Source organism: Panthera uncia, chromosome B1, assembly GCF_023721935.1.
Source record: "Panthera uncia isolate 11264 chromosome B1, Puncia_PCG_1.0, whole genome shotgun sequence".
Taxonomy (NCBI): Eukaryota; Metazoa; Chordata; class Mammalia; order Carnivora; family Felidae; genus Panthera; species Panthera uncia.
Window position 1 is genome coordinate 139,767,719 of NC_064811.1, and position 15,508 is coordinate 139,783,226.

General features: G+C 35.9%; 1 protein-coding gene across 1 annotated transcript in view; it reads left to right on the forward strand.

Annotated features, from left to right (window-relative positions):
• The window catches only part of TLL1 (tolloid like 1), a 212,377-nt gene that overhangs the window by 76,819 nt on the left and 120,050 nt on the right, over positions 1-15,508 (forward strand). The window contains exons 2-5 of the mRNA XM_049631294.1: positions 9,835-9,942; positions 12,052-12,132; positions 13,872-14,024; positions 14,555-14,672. Coding sequence (XP_049487251.1) covers positions 9,835-9,942; positions 12,052-12,132; positions 13,872-14,024; positions 14,555-14,672 — 460 coding nt within the window. The remainder of the gene's footprint in view (positions 1-9,834; positions 9,943-12,051; positions 12,133-13,871; positions 14,025-14,554; positions 14,673-15,508) is intronic.

Here is a 15,508-nt window from a genome sequence, read left to right on the forward strand (position 1 = left end):
TTTGCTCAATTATATATATATATATATATATATATATATATGTAAAATTTTTATTCAGGTTATGTGTTTGGAAGCTTTTTTTAAGAACTTGTAATTTATTCTCTTTTAAAATGAATTCATCTGTAACACTACAGAGAGATTGTGGATTTAATGGCCATTTTTTTAATGTTTATTCATTTATTTTTGAGAGAGAGAGAGAGAGAGAGAGAGAGAGAGAGTCCCAAGCAGACTCCACGCTGTCAGAGCAGAGCTCCAGCTCATGACCTGCACTGAAATCAAGAGTCAGACTCTTAACTGACTATGCCACCCAGGTGCCCCTATTTATATTTCAACATCTGTTTTCTTTTCCTTTATTACCCTAAACAAGGCTTGAAACACTATGGGCAGATTACTCAATAACATTAATATTGCAACTAGGTAAGCAGAGTTGGGTGGTTTATCCTTTCCCATATGCACATTATGATTAACTCAGTTTCATTTAGTGGATACTTCCTTTGTAGATCACTTCCATTTTCTCAATAAAGTATGTCATCTCCATATGCCAATGCAGGTAACATTCTTGTTTCTGCAAATCTGAAAAGAATGGAAACACTTATTTCTTCATTCCCCATGTGAGACCTTCTTCATGTGGTTAAGATGAGTCACCAGCATGACCTCAAACTGAAGTTTTTAGACAGCTTCTCAACTCAGAATCTTGTAACTGTAACAAATAACCTAAAGCCAATGCTAATAAACTGCTACATAAAATAAAAGGCATACATTCTATGATAAACAATAAGGCCTGGTAAGTTTTTAAAATTAAATTCTATCAGCAGGTTTAGTGATATGAATCAATAATATCTGAGGGTTTTCTGAGCCTTCAATGGAATGTCGATGAGGGCATTTTACTAATAATAAGCACGACACATTTATTTTTATTTTTTTGGAAGTTGCTTTATCTTTTATTTTTCAATTTTTAAAAAAATTTTATTTAAACTCTAGTTAGTTAGCATACAGTGCAATATCGGTTTCAGGAGTTGGAATTCAGTGATTCATCACTTACATATAATGCCAAGTCCTCAACATAACAAGTGCCCTCTTTAATCCCCATCACCTACCTGCCAATCCCCAACCCACCTGCCTCCATCAACCCTCAGTTTGTTCTCTATCGTTAGGAGTCTCTTATGGTTTGTTTCCCTCAGGCTCTTTTTTTCCCACTTCCCATATGTTTATCTACTTTGTTTCTTGTATTCTGCATATGAGTGAAATCATATGGTGTTTGTCTTTCTTTGACTTATTTCGCTAGCATGATATACTCTAGTTCCATCCTCTTTGTTACAAATGGTGAAGATTCCATTCTTTTTGATGGCTGAGTAATATTCCTGTGTGTGTGTGTGTGTGTGTGTGTGTGTGTGTGTGTGTACTATGTCTTCTTTATTCATTCATCAGTCGATAGACATTTGGGCTCTTTCCACAGTTTGGTTATTGTTGATAATGCTGCTATAAATATCAGGGTGCACGTGCCCCTTTGAATCTGTATTTTTGTCCTTTGGACAAGTGTGGAAACACTGCACATTTAATGTTAGTATAAGCTACCGACACTTTATAGATCTTTTTTTTAAAATTTTTTTTTAACGTTTATTTATTTTTGAGACAGAGAGAGACAGAGCATGAACGGGGGAGGGGCAGAGAGAGAGGGAGACACAGAACTGGAAGCAGGCTCCAGGCTCTGAGCCATCAGCCCAGAGCCCGACGCGGGGCTCGAACTCACGGTCCGTGAGATCGTGACCTGAGCTGAAGTCGGACGCTCAACCGACTGAGCCACCCAGGTGCCCAGATCTTTTATTTATTAAAAAAATTTTTTTTAGTGTTTATTTTTGAGAGACAGAGCGTGAGTGGGGGAGGGGCAGAGAAATAGGGAAATGAAGAATCTGAAGCATCTCCAGGCTCTGAGCTATCAGCATGGAACCTGATGGGGGGTTGAACTAAGGACCCATGAGATCATGACCTGAGCTGAAGTCGGATGCTTAATCGACCGAGCCACTCAGGTGCCACTATAGATCTTTTAAAGTAGCAGTTTAAAAGGTTGAAAATAATATTGACAGGATATTTCACTGTTTGTTTTGTTTTTTTCAATTTTTGCTTGTTTTGGTGTGAGTAAAGTTCCCTTTATCTTCCCAATTATTTAAAATCCCTGAGACTATGGGAGGAAGAAATAGAAATCAGTGCATGGAATCCAGTTTTTTAGGATATCAGTGAGTTTTTAAATTCTGTAAAGTTTATTTCACTGAGTACATGTTGTTTTATGGGTTGGCAGTGGGGGATATTAACCAAAGAAAAACCCTGCCTTGGACTTGTGCTCAAGAGGAAATCTTATACAAAGGTTGGAATGTAGCATTTTTCTCTCAGTCTTTCCTAACAGTAGACTAAATAAAAAATGGAAAAAAGTAGGGAAAAAAAGATTCTGTTTATGTGAATAGATGACCAGCCAGTGGGTAAAATATAGCTAAAATATAGAAAACAACAAATTTGCATGAACAGTCTTACTTCCAGGAAGACATTAAGATTTATTCCAAGAGCGGGTGTCAATATTTAGAAAATAAACAAACTTAATTAAGAAAGAAGTATCAGGGTTGACGCCCACACAAGTGGCCACAAGTGTAAACAATTAAAGGCCTGAGGGAAGAAAAAACAAGTGTTTGCTCTGTCATTACAAGATGTATGATGTGGGAAACATAAATAAACCAAATCTTGGTAGCGGTTGCTTATATATTCATTTTTGAGCAGTGTAAGAATGGCAGTTTTTAAAAACTGACGGACTACAGTAATTTGTTTTCTAAATTTAAAGCTTGTAACAAATTATTAGGTCATACGCAAAAAAAAAATTCAATATTTATTTTTACATTGTTTGATCAAAGTACGTTTTTGTCAGTGTTTTCTCTTTTGAGACAAAGAGTTCAGAATGAATATTTGTGGTATGGGTGATATTTTAAAAATGTTCTGAGAAATCCTATCCATGGGCATTGTGGGCTATAAATGCAGATTGATATGGTATTTCAATGGATCTTTTGTTATGAGAAAAATTTTGTTTTCTGGCTTAAAAAGAAAGATGTTTATTTGAAAATTTAGCATTTACTCATATCCATAATGTACAATTGCATTAGAATAGAAAAAATATAAGATTTAAAGAAGACAACTTGTTGCTTGTGATCTGTATTCATAATCTATTGGTCAATCTAGATTCATCTTGAAACTCATTAATATCATGGAAAATGACTTTATTATCAAATGTCTCCATATTCTGGAGAAATATTCTTTGCTTTTGTGTGGTATATATGTATGTGTGTATGTATGTGCATATGTATATGTTTGTTTTGCATTTCAGATTGAACATTTGATTTTGTATTGTGATTACGTTTTATTTCCTGATTTAGGAAATAATCAAAGAAGACTGTGTTTCACTCTAGTGACAGTTATGGGTTCTTTGAAGGGACCTTTCAATTTGGAGGATGTTTGGACAGGTTTTTTTTTTTTTTTAATATATAATCAGTAATCCAAACTGTATCTAGATTTTTATGTCACACTGTATCCCCTCCCTTCAAAAATTCTGTCTTTGGTGGATGAAGACATCTTGTATGAAAATGGCCAGATAATTGTCATGTTACCCAGAGGCACCTTTCAATCCAGTTTATGAGGGAAGGATATATAATCCACTTTATTAAAATTTTTTTTAATGTTCATTTATTTTTGAGAGACAGGGAGACAGAGCACAAGTGGAGGAGGGGCAGAGAGGGAGACACACAGAATCTGAAGCAGGCTCCAGGCTCTGAGCTGTCAGCACAGAGCCTGATGTGGGGTTCAACCCACCAACTGCAAGATCATGACCTGAGCGGAAGTCGGATGCTTAATCAACTGAGCCACCCAGGCACCCCAGTGTTATCATTTTATTTAACTCATCATTTGTATCTCACTATGTGAACACTTTTCTTTTAATGTTTATTTTTTTATTGTCAGAGAGAGAACGAGTGAGCAGAGGAGGAGCAGAGAGAGGGGGAGAGAGAGAATCCCAAGCAGGCTCCATGCTGAATGAAGCTAGACATGGGGCTCTATCTCACAAGCAAGATCACGACCTGAACTGATATCAGGAGTCAGATGCTTAACCGACTGAGCCACCTAGCACCCTATGAACACTTTTTAATTGCAGATGAGAAGGCTTTGCTCATGTTATGTGATAATATATGGTAGAAGTGAAAATGCAGATCTTGAAAAAAAAACCTAGAAATTATTTTAAATAAAACATTTCATGGGCTGTTTTTTTCCTTCCAAGATTTTATTTAAATTCAAGTTAGTTAACATATAGTGTAGCATTGGTTTCAGAAGTAGAATTCAGTGATTCATCACTTACACCCAGTGCTCATCACAAATGCCCTCCTTAGTACCCATCACCCATCTAGCCCCCCCCCACCCACCAGCCCTCCAACAACCCTCAGTTTGTTCTCTACAGTTGAGAGTCTGTTTTACAGTTTGCCTCTCTCTAACCCCGCCATGTTCATTTGTTCTGATTCTTAAATTCCACATAGGAGTGAAGTCATAATTGCATTTGTCTTACTCTGACTTATTTTGCTCAGCATAACACAGTCTAGTTCCAAAGGTCATCGCAAATGGCAAGATTTCATTCTTTATGATGGCATGGGCTGTTTTCTTAATAACACTCACTACAATAATTGGACTGCAAATACTTTTTTACTATTAGAAATTTAAGAAGGAGATATACTGCATAAAAAAATTCTTGGAGTGCCTGTGTGGCTCAGTCAGTTAAGTGTCCGACTTTGGCTCAGGTCATGACCTGGCAGTTTGTGGGTTCAAGCCCTGCGTCGGGCTCTGTGCTGACAGCTCAGAGCCTGGAGCCTGCTTTGGATTCTGTGTCTCCTTCTCTCTGCCCCTCCTCCACTCACACTCTGTCTCCTTCTGAAAAGTAAATAAACATTAAAAAAGTTAAAAAAATTCTCATTCTTATATTTTTTGAAGAGTAATTATGAAAGTCTATATAAATATATACATATTTATTTCTATGTTGTATTAATATTTAAAAAAATTTCAGATAATTGTTTCCCAAACTTGGAACTTAAATTGACTTTTATCTGTGTCATTCTGGGGGAAAATTTTATTCTGTGCATATGAGATGCCAGCTGAAAATTATTTTCCCTTTTAAGTATTGTAACGTTGTCTCCAAAATGTGTAATTAGAATTTTGCCAAATCTTACTTTTCCTTGGGAATTTGCTTAGTGGTTGTCAATCAAGTAAAAATAGTTGACTTCTGAGACTTCATTGTTGTCCTTGTCCGAGGAAATTTTTACTCAGCCTTTATTGTAGGCTAGAGCAGCCAAAGCAGCCTTGTCAGGCCTTCACATGACATCATTCTTCCTCCCTAAATCCAATATCAATAAAAGCAGAAAGTTTAAACTGTATGTGAAAACAGTGTAATGAGCAAGTGGTCTTGGCTATTGTTGAATCTTTGAGCTATCTCTTCAAATCCCATAAATCTCATGATAACAGATCTGCTAGTTCTGTCCGTATTTCCTGACCATATCAGTGTGATGTGTAGAGAAAAGCAGACACATTTCCCATAACTGCACTTAATAATATATAGTACTGGAATAAAAAAGAAAGACAGTTGCCCTTTAAATTTTTTTTTTTTTTTTTGAGTATATAACAGTAATCCACTCTAGATTGAAAGGGTTTAAAATACTCCTTCCTTGGAATGGTGAATATCAGTATTTTGGGTCTTAAGGCAAACCTGTGAAGTACATAGCCTGGCTAACCTTATTTTTGTCATGCACGATTTATAGCCCGATGCACGGTATTTTCTCATTCGCATTTTTTGTGTGTCTCAAAACATATTGAGGACCTACTTTATGTCAGGCACTCTGGCAAGTGGGGGTTTAAAGATGAGTGACGCATGCTTCCTGTGGTCAGTATTTTCAAAATTAGACTGACGAATCAGACTGTTGAAGACATGGTATGAAATCTTGCGTGCTGGCCTACTCCTGACGGAAGCACAGGCAGGACACAGAAGTCCTTCTGGAAGGACTTTCTGTAGGTAATGCCCAAGGAGACTCCATTACAGTACACTGTCAAGTAGTAACCAGCTGTCAGATTCTTTAGCATTAATTCAAGTAAATGCATCCATTTTTGTGAGGGTGTTTAGTTTGCAAGCATTTTCTCCTGAATGGACGGAAAGGCTTTGCTTTTGGCAAAAGTAGTGGCTCTTTACTTTGTGTGATCCTTTCTGACAGCCTGTGGTGGACCTCTCCCCTGCAAAACATGTGACTGAGCGCATAAACTCCTATGTATGTTTTGTATACAGCTTTTAGGAAATCGCAGGCTCGAAGCCTCCTTAAAGTTGACTGCTGGATCCCAGCTTCAGAATGGAAGGGCTAAAGATCTTTGGGGAATCCTGAAGTGGGTGGAAGAAGTATCCCTGAAAGTCGTGGTGTAGGGAGTCCCGACCTTGGATTGCCTATTCTGACCATACATTCTTTTATAAGATATGTTTACTCTACCTACTACAATAAAAGCTACTTGCCTTCCTTGGGCTTCGATTTAAAAAAATAAAAATGTAGTACAATGAATGCAAATAGCCTTCAGAAGAAAAACAATACCTGTGGTTTTCCATGTAGTTTAAAAATTGTTCTTGACATTTTATGTTGGCCTATTGGTTAGCTCCAAACCCGTTTTTGACCATAGGAATCCAAGCAGAATTCCAAACAGATAGTAAATATTCCAATTGCACTTGAGAACTTCCCTGGTATTATGATCTATAACCAGTTTCCTGTATTCCTTTCAGTTCTGATAGCCCCAACCTCAAATCACTGTGCTAAATGGGGCTAATGAGTAGTAATTCATATTTTTCAAACTATTTCTCATTTTTGTGATGCAAAACAAATAGAAAATACCATAAAGAAAGAAAAGTAAAAAACCCCAAAGTGGATTTGAGAATTAGAAATATCTTGGAGCCTGAATAACAAATACATACTAGATTATAATGCAGATTCTAAATCCATGTAATATAAGGGGTCGTGGTCCAGTTTGCTACACCAAGGCATAAGTAAAGTATTCTAGCATGGAGAAATAAGACACGCAGATTTAAGTAGAAGATGGATTAAGGAAACCCTCGGATGTGTGCAATACAAAGAAAGAAATTGTGCGTTTTAAACTGTGTGATGGGTTGTAATTTTAAGATGGCTACTTTTTCTTTTTTTGTTAATGTTGATAGTATCAACATTTAAAGATATATATGGCCTGCAGTGTATATCAAGTCCGCACAGAAATGAATTGGCTTTGTCGTTCACTACGGCTTGTTCTCAAGGAAATATTTGGTTTTCTCCTGAAGCGGTTCATGGTGTATTCAGACCTGCCACACCGTTCTGAAGCTTTGAGTTCAGGAAAAATAACACTAAATAAAAAAAAAAAATGGGTTTATGTATTCCAGAAAGGTTTTGTCTCCTCTTAAGAATCATCTGGCCTTGTGCCTTTTCTTCTCCCCAAAAGTAATGTTTTTGCTCCTGTGAAGTGTTATATCTTTGGACTGCGGATCTGTTTTTGATATAATCCATCCATCAAGACATGAATCCTATTGCATGTGAAAAGTCGTTACAAGAAAATAAAAATCTAAAACACATTTGAGTTTTATTTTACTCATACTACTTTTATTATATAAATGGGGTACTGACAAACTACGTTTTGTTTGCCTCAGTGCCTGAGTGCCTCAGTGTTCATGTTAACAAGCTGATTCAGAGAGGAGTTTATTCTTGAGAAAAAAAAAATGATGCTAGTCAAGATGATGGCAATGACAATTATTTGCAGTAATGGCAACTTGTTAAAAATGTAGGATCTGAGCCTCTCCAGACCTCCTAAATCAGAACTTCCACTTTAACCAGATCTGCTGTGATTCCTATTCAAATTAATGTTAGAGTAACACTATTTTAGTGTCTCTAGTTGCTCTAAGAAAGGAAGAGCCAGGCTGAGAGTCACTGCCAGTCCGTGCCCTCAACTACTTGTATCGTAAATACACACGATGGAAGATGTAAATAACTAGCAAACTTTAATTTACCTTAAAGTGTAAAATCTTGGGGGGGAAAGGTGCAAAATTTATTTTTTATGAAAACTAGCCAGTCTTTTATGTAATTGCAATTTTTTTTTTTTTTTTTATTTAGGCAGGTCATCTATTTCTTGAGATGTCTGGGTTTAGGGGAGTGGAGCATCAGCGGTTTCTTCCACATGCGTATGAAGCCGATTAGAATCTGGATTCAATTTCAGGCATCAAGACCAACCTCTTAGCCAGTGCTATAAACTGTTCTACAGACCTTTCATTACTTTGTCTCTACAATAGTGAAAGATAGTAAGCATTTCCCTACTTCATGCTTTTCCATTGACAGTAGGGCACAAGAGAGGGGTTGATGAGAGGATTCAAATTTTAGTGAATATTTTCCCGCATGTTGAGGTGATAACCTTCCTTAAACTAATTTCTATCTTCTCCCTCTCTAGATTTACACATAAATATGACCCCTTCTTATATCATTTTGCATGACGGAACTAAACTGGGTGAATAATTCTACATAATAAACTTTTGACCAAAGCCCAAAATATTGTATTGCTTTCGGCATTGAAATGTAAATTGTATAAATTAACTAACTTTATTAACTAGTTTTTTATAGTGAAAATTCGTAAGTATTAAGTTTTAAATCTACTAAAAGACAGTGATTGGAAAAGTATGGAGGATTTTTTTCACTTCCTAAAGTTCTAATGTATTTTCCCCCTTTCCCATTTGGTTTTGCAAAAGAAACATTTGAAGTAAATTTTAGAAAAGAAAATTTGTAAGCCTGTATCAAGAAACAATATCCCACAACTTCCAGGGCATTTGTCAATGTTTTAATCTCATGATTATTCTCTAAATTTGCTGTGTTTCTTAAAGTTATTATATTTTGACATCTGGCAGCACTAAGAGATTGATTAGTTTAGCTTTGGACTCAACTATACAAAGAGGGCATTTTTTGTTGATGTATATTTCTGACTTGAAAAGAGAAATTCATATACTGATTTTAAAGAAATTATCTCATTTTTTCCCCACAATGGTTTGTAGAGGTTTATTTTATTAAGCAGTATAAAAGACTGGATATAAAAGATAGCGTGTTTTCAGGATTTGGGTCAATGATTTTGAAGCTCCTCAAAATTTGGACAATGTTTTATTTAATATGAAAGATCAAAGGTGTAGCACCTAGTCATTGACTAAGTCAGTGAAGTGACTTAGTCACTTCAACTAACATTGACTAAGCCCATGAACTGACTTCAGTATTTATTTATACATTTCACAGAAACTCGGAGGCAATGCCGTATTTAGAGAAAGTGTATCATAATTGTATACAAGTGTGATGAGTAAGGTGCTGTGACAGTAAAATATTTAGTTACTACTACCTCTCCTGCTACCTGGCTGTGAAGACCTGCTTTTGGTCACAGGCATCCACTGAAAATTCAAACACACTTTCATTTATTTGCAAATGAGCCATGAGTGCTGAACTCTTTCCTAAGATCCCCTATAAATTAGTGACCATTTCGTTCAGAGAAGTGACTTCCTCCCCTCCCTCAAACTTTAAAGTAAGGAAACGTGGGTCATATCCTTTTATAAGTGGCTCATATTATACTATTACAGGTTGAATATTCTATTCAGTTATAAGTACTTTCTGAAATATCTATCTGAACCACATTTCCATAATTTTCTCAAAATTTTCTGATTAGCTTTGTTTGCATTGACTTTGCTCTGAAGTATTTCATTTTAATTGAACTTTTCTTTTTTAGCTGTGTTTTGGGGTGATATTGCCTTAGATGATGAAGACTTAAGTATCTTTCAAATTGATAGGACAATTGACCTTACACAGAATCCCTTTGGACTTGGACATACCACAGGTATGGTTGATTATTTGATTGAATTTGTGTTCATTTTGAAGAAAAGATACTTTTGAAATGCTAAAAGTACTCTTTCAATCACTTTTCATGTCCTGCTGATCAACTTCCATTTCTTAAACATAAATGAGCCTATTTGCAAATTTATATTTTGTTAATAGTTTTAATTTTATTAATTTAACAAACATTTTGTAATGTTTACCATGTCTCAGGCCTGATTTAAGTGCTTTTCAGATATTAACCTTTTGAATCTGCATAATAACCCTATGAGGGGTGGCTATACTAATATTTTTACAAGTGAGGAGATCAAATTAACTGTATTTCTTATTTTCTTCCTTCAAACTGTATTGTCTTTCCCATAATATATACTTAGTTTGTTTTTTGAATATGTGAGAAATAACCACTTATTTTATCAATTTCTTTTTTTTTCTATTTTAATGAACTGCCTACACAGAATTTTTTGCAATTTTGATTTCTATAAAATTTTTTAAAAATTGCTAAATATGAGGAACATCATTGCTGTTAGTAGTCTTGAGGCATTGTTTTTGTAAAGTTCTATAATTACTCTTATCCTTATAATTTTATAATTAAAGACACTTTTTCTTCCTCATAATTAACCTTCTTCTAAACCTATTTATATGTGTTTCAGGCCTGTCTAATATGAAGTTATAATTGTTACAAAATCATCATTTCAAACATATAAATTCCATTCTTCAAAAATGTTTCTTATAACTACTTAGGAATGAATACATTCAAATGTTACCTCATCTTTCTAGAATGTTCAATGAAAAAATTTCAAAAATTTTTCTCAAGTACCACAGCAAAAATGTGACTGTGTAATGCAAATAATCAAGTAGGTTATTAGTCAGTGAACAAGCACTCTAACTTATTTGCCTTATAAGGACTTAATTGATTTTTTCCTCCAAGAGGCTTATATAATGTAATGGTTTTTGTTATTATTTTTGTTTTTATTAGCTTTAATCTAGGTAAATAAGTTTTGGTATTAATTTCAAAGGGGGAAAAGGTATTGGAAAGAAATAGTTCAAGGTCCAAGAACAGTTGGTTGTCTTTATGGGTTTCTGGCCCTTTCGTCGTCTTAGCCTAAAGAGACTCATGAACCATACTCTGGTGATATGAATTCATCTGCACTTGTTCAGATATCATTAGTGGTTATATTGTTTGCTCAGTGCTGACTTTTTGTTGTTTGTGTATTGAAAATTAAACAAAAAAGGAAAATAGGAGATAAAATTAGGAGAGCATTTTAGTAAAGCCCTGGAATGAGAATCATAGGACTTGGGTTTTCCTTAAATGCTCTGGTTTCTGACTTGATGACAGGAAATCTACCTTTTCTAGCCTTTTTCTAGTTGGTAAAACTGCAAAAGGACATATTTCCTTATCCTGACCTCTTCTTCTACCTTTTGAGCTATAAAATTCTTTACATCTATTTTTATAAGTGTTGCCAATTACATAGCATAACGGAATGCATTTTGCTGCTGAACATCCTTTTGGATTCCTGTGACGTTTTTCTAATTATGTGTTACTGTTTTTTATAAATTATCAAAACTAATTTTCTAGTTTTATGTGAACATATTATAAAGTATAACATGCTTTTAAAAATATTTTCAAAATTGATCACAGCCTTGGAGCAAGACTTGCACTATACATTTGCTTTTCTAATGTTTTTATTTCCAATGGCTGATTTGACTTCTGAAAATATTCAGTTTACATTGGAGACATAGCTGGAATGCAGTCAACAGGGCAGAACAGCTTGCTGTCATCCTATATAACACTATGTGATGTCAGGGTCACAGTGAAGAAAAATGTTCTGAATTATCAATAGATGACTCAATTGCCATGATGTCCAAATAAAGTCATTTAGATTGCTCTCTGGATCACCCTCACCCCCTTGATTTCAGCTACCAAAATTGTGTTTGTAGAATGTTTACACTCTCCTAAGATTTATGGGTATTCATGACTCTAACACTCTAAGACCCCATGAAAAAAAAAAAAAAGATGTCCAAAGAGAAACCAGTGTAGCCTGTTGCTATGGTTTATTTGCAAGAGTTTTAAAATACAATGAGTTTAACTTAACTGTTTTCTTTTATTCTTAAGGTGGATTTGGAGACCATAGTATGTCAAAGAAACGAGGGGCTCTCTACCAGCTTATAGACAGGATAAGAAGAATTGGCTCTGGTATATCAATGTTTAAAGTTGCAGACGCTTGACTTGATGTACAGTAAATATTATACTAATAGCAGTTCAGTTTGCCATTAATATGCAAAGCATGTAAAGGGTATAGGCTGAGAAAAAGTCCTGTATCATTTTTGTTAGCTGATGTTTAATGTAAGTTTCTTAGAACTTAAGTTGGAACTTAAATTTAATGAATAGAACGTAAAGTTGAAATGTTTTTTTAACTTATTTTCAGCTTCTCCTTATTATAAGATGTATTTGGGGGTTATTTTACGGTTGATATTTATTTTCGGTGCAATGGTTATCACACTAAGGTGTTTTTATCAAGCATGGAACTACATCAGTTTTAATCAAATCAAAAAATGTTTAACCTAACAAAAAATGTTTGTTTTGAAATAAAGTTCACTTAAAGTAAATTGAGAAACTGATTTGTTAGATTAAGAAAATAGTTGAGAATGTTTGATCCTTCCAAAAACATACATAGAAAAACAGCCTTCTGGTCTCATAATTAGTTAATACTGCTAGTATTGAATTTGTTAAACACTGTTTGTGTATTTTAGAGTTTTTAGAAGAGTTTTCTGTTCAAAGTTTATATCCTAATATTTTTTTTAAATTGATGAATTGTTAATTAAATAATTGATAGTACACACTTCCAAGCAATAATTTTCCCAAGCAAACTAGACCTGTTAGGGACACGGGAATAGGGGCATACTTTCACTGTTGTGTCTGAAGTATAAACCAGTGGGTTATTTGTGTCAATGTTAGTAGATGAATAAGAATGAATAATAATGAAGATTTAGGAAAAACAAAAACAGTAACAAAAATATTTTGGGGCCCCCCGGGTGGCTCAGTCGGTTAAGCATCCGACTTCAGCTCAAGTCATGATCTCACGGTTTGTGAGTTTGAGCCCCATGTCAGGCTCTCTGCTGAAAGCTCAGAGCCTGGAGCCTGCTTCAGATTCTGCGTCTCCCTCTCTTTATTGCCCTTCCCCACTCATGCTCTGTCTCTCCCTCTCTCTCAAAAATAAAAAAACATAAAAAAAATTTTTTTTTGAATATTTTGAAAGGCCACCAAGAAAATTAATGACTACAGACTCAAAAGCTTCTCTAGGAGTAGGTTGCATTTTATGTTGGCTTGTTCACGTTGTGTACTGATCTCTAAATAATGCTAGGTCACCTGGATGTGAATCCAGAGGAAATTTGAACAGAGATCTACTGGCATTCCAGGAGGCCGAGACCATATCTAGCTCAACATTATTTCATTTACCCCCTCTGTAATGCAATCTTCATAATTTTAGGCCATACGATAGACTATCAATGCTGATTTAAAAGAATGAAGGATTTAGCAAGAGTTAAGAGGAGTTTCGAATATCTCGTGACTTTTTAAACAACATTTACTTTATCGTCTGGTGGTGAATTGGCAGTGCTCTAGTATTAGAATACAAGAAACAGGTTTTTTTGTGGCCTACAAGTCTGCTTGACTTCTATCTGTTGTAGACTGTTGTATGAGAATTCATTAAAGTTGCTAAGAGAGCATCATTAAGAAATAGGATTTTGACGTGAAATGCTTAAATATTTTAATGTTTTTCAAGTATGCAAGGTAAATGAAGTTCTTTAATGCATTGACTTTAGGCATATTTACACAAATATGTAAATAAGACATTTTAAGTTCAGTCTTTTAAGAGGAAATGATTCCCTGACCAAGGACTTCTGTTTCACAGAATGTTTTAAATGTCACTGCAGGCTTGGAGCAAAACAACACAGTGAAGGGAAAAGTACCTCTAAAATTCTCAGGGCAAAATGAGAAAAATCGAGTTCCCAGAGCTGCTACATCGAGAACAGAAAGAATATGGCCCGGAGGTGTTATTCCTTATGTTATAGGAGGCAACTTCACTGGTAAGATATTCCCAGAGTGTTTATTTTTATGAAGAAATATTATCATACAGATTGAGTGTGTATTTTTACAGAGTTTTATATATATATATAATTAATATATAAAACATAGTATGAAATCAAGCATGAGAAATACTCCAGTCACCTTGGTTGTTAGTTTAGAATGTTTTTGGAATTGAAAAATGTCTTTAGTGTTGAACTCTAAAGGTTGAAAGCGCTGTTCTGGTTTTTAAACTGAGCTTCAAATGTGCTCATGTCTGGAAGCTGACTTCTCTTCCACTGTCAGGTAGAGTGTGTGCCCGGTTTATAGAGTCTTGTACACATGTATTAAGGTATTGAGTTCAAATCTCTGATTATAAGGGGAGTGTCCGTTCTTTAGAGCGCTCGCTTGTGGTGCTCCAGGCTCATCTCTGTTGGTTGGTGAACGTGACGGCATCTGAACTGCCCAGGCGGACTCAGGACGAAGGGGGCCAGCATGTAGCCCTACTGCCTGAGACACACACTCTTTTATTAACATCCTGCCATTTTTCCAGGCAGCCAGCGAGCCATGTTCAAGCAAGCCATGAGGCATTGGGAAAAGCACACGTGTGTGACTTTTATCGAAAGAAGTGATGAAGAGAGTTACATCGTATTCACGTATAGACCTTGTGGGTAAGTGGAACCAGGGAATGACTTAAGCAAGTGTAGACGGGGGGAGGGGGGAAATCCATAAGTAGGATTCATGTCTCAATATTTGATTAGCATTTTGCCCATGAGAAAGTGTGAATTTTAGGGGCGCCTGGGTGGCGCAGTCGGTTAAGCGTCCGACTTCAGCCAGGTCACGATCTCGCGGTCCGTGAGTTTGAGCCCCGCGTCAGGCTCTGGGCTGATGGCTCGGAGCCTGGAGCCTGTTTCTGATTCTGTGTCTCCCTCTCTCTCTGCCCCTCCCCCGTTCATGCTCTGTCTCTCTCTGTCCCAAAAATAAAAAAAAAAAAAAAAAAAAAGAAAGTGTGAATTTTACATAAGAAAACAGGTTAAATTTTTTTTAATGTTTATTATTTTGGGGAGAGAGATGGTGTGTGAGTGGGGGAGGGGCAGAGAGAGAGGGACACACAGAATCCCAAGCAGGCTCCAGGCCCTGAGCTGTCAGCACAGAGCAGAATAGGGAGCTTGAACTCACAGAGTGCAAGATCATGACCCGAGCCGAAGTCGGACGCTCAACCGACTGAGCCACCCAGGTGCCCCAAGAAAATGTTATATTTTAAATATATATATTCTTTGATCACACACTTTGATCATACACCTACCCCAAGTGTATTTCTCCACCAGGTCAACTACTTTTCTTTGTGTTGCAACTGTAACAGTGGTATGACCAACATCCCACTCATCTGAATTGGAAACTGGTAATATTGTCTGGTGATTCTCTTGTGCTCCGTCTAAAACCTATGCAGTAAGATTACATTGATATTCACCGTGTCTGTTGATTTCCACCTGTAGCCTGTTTCAGT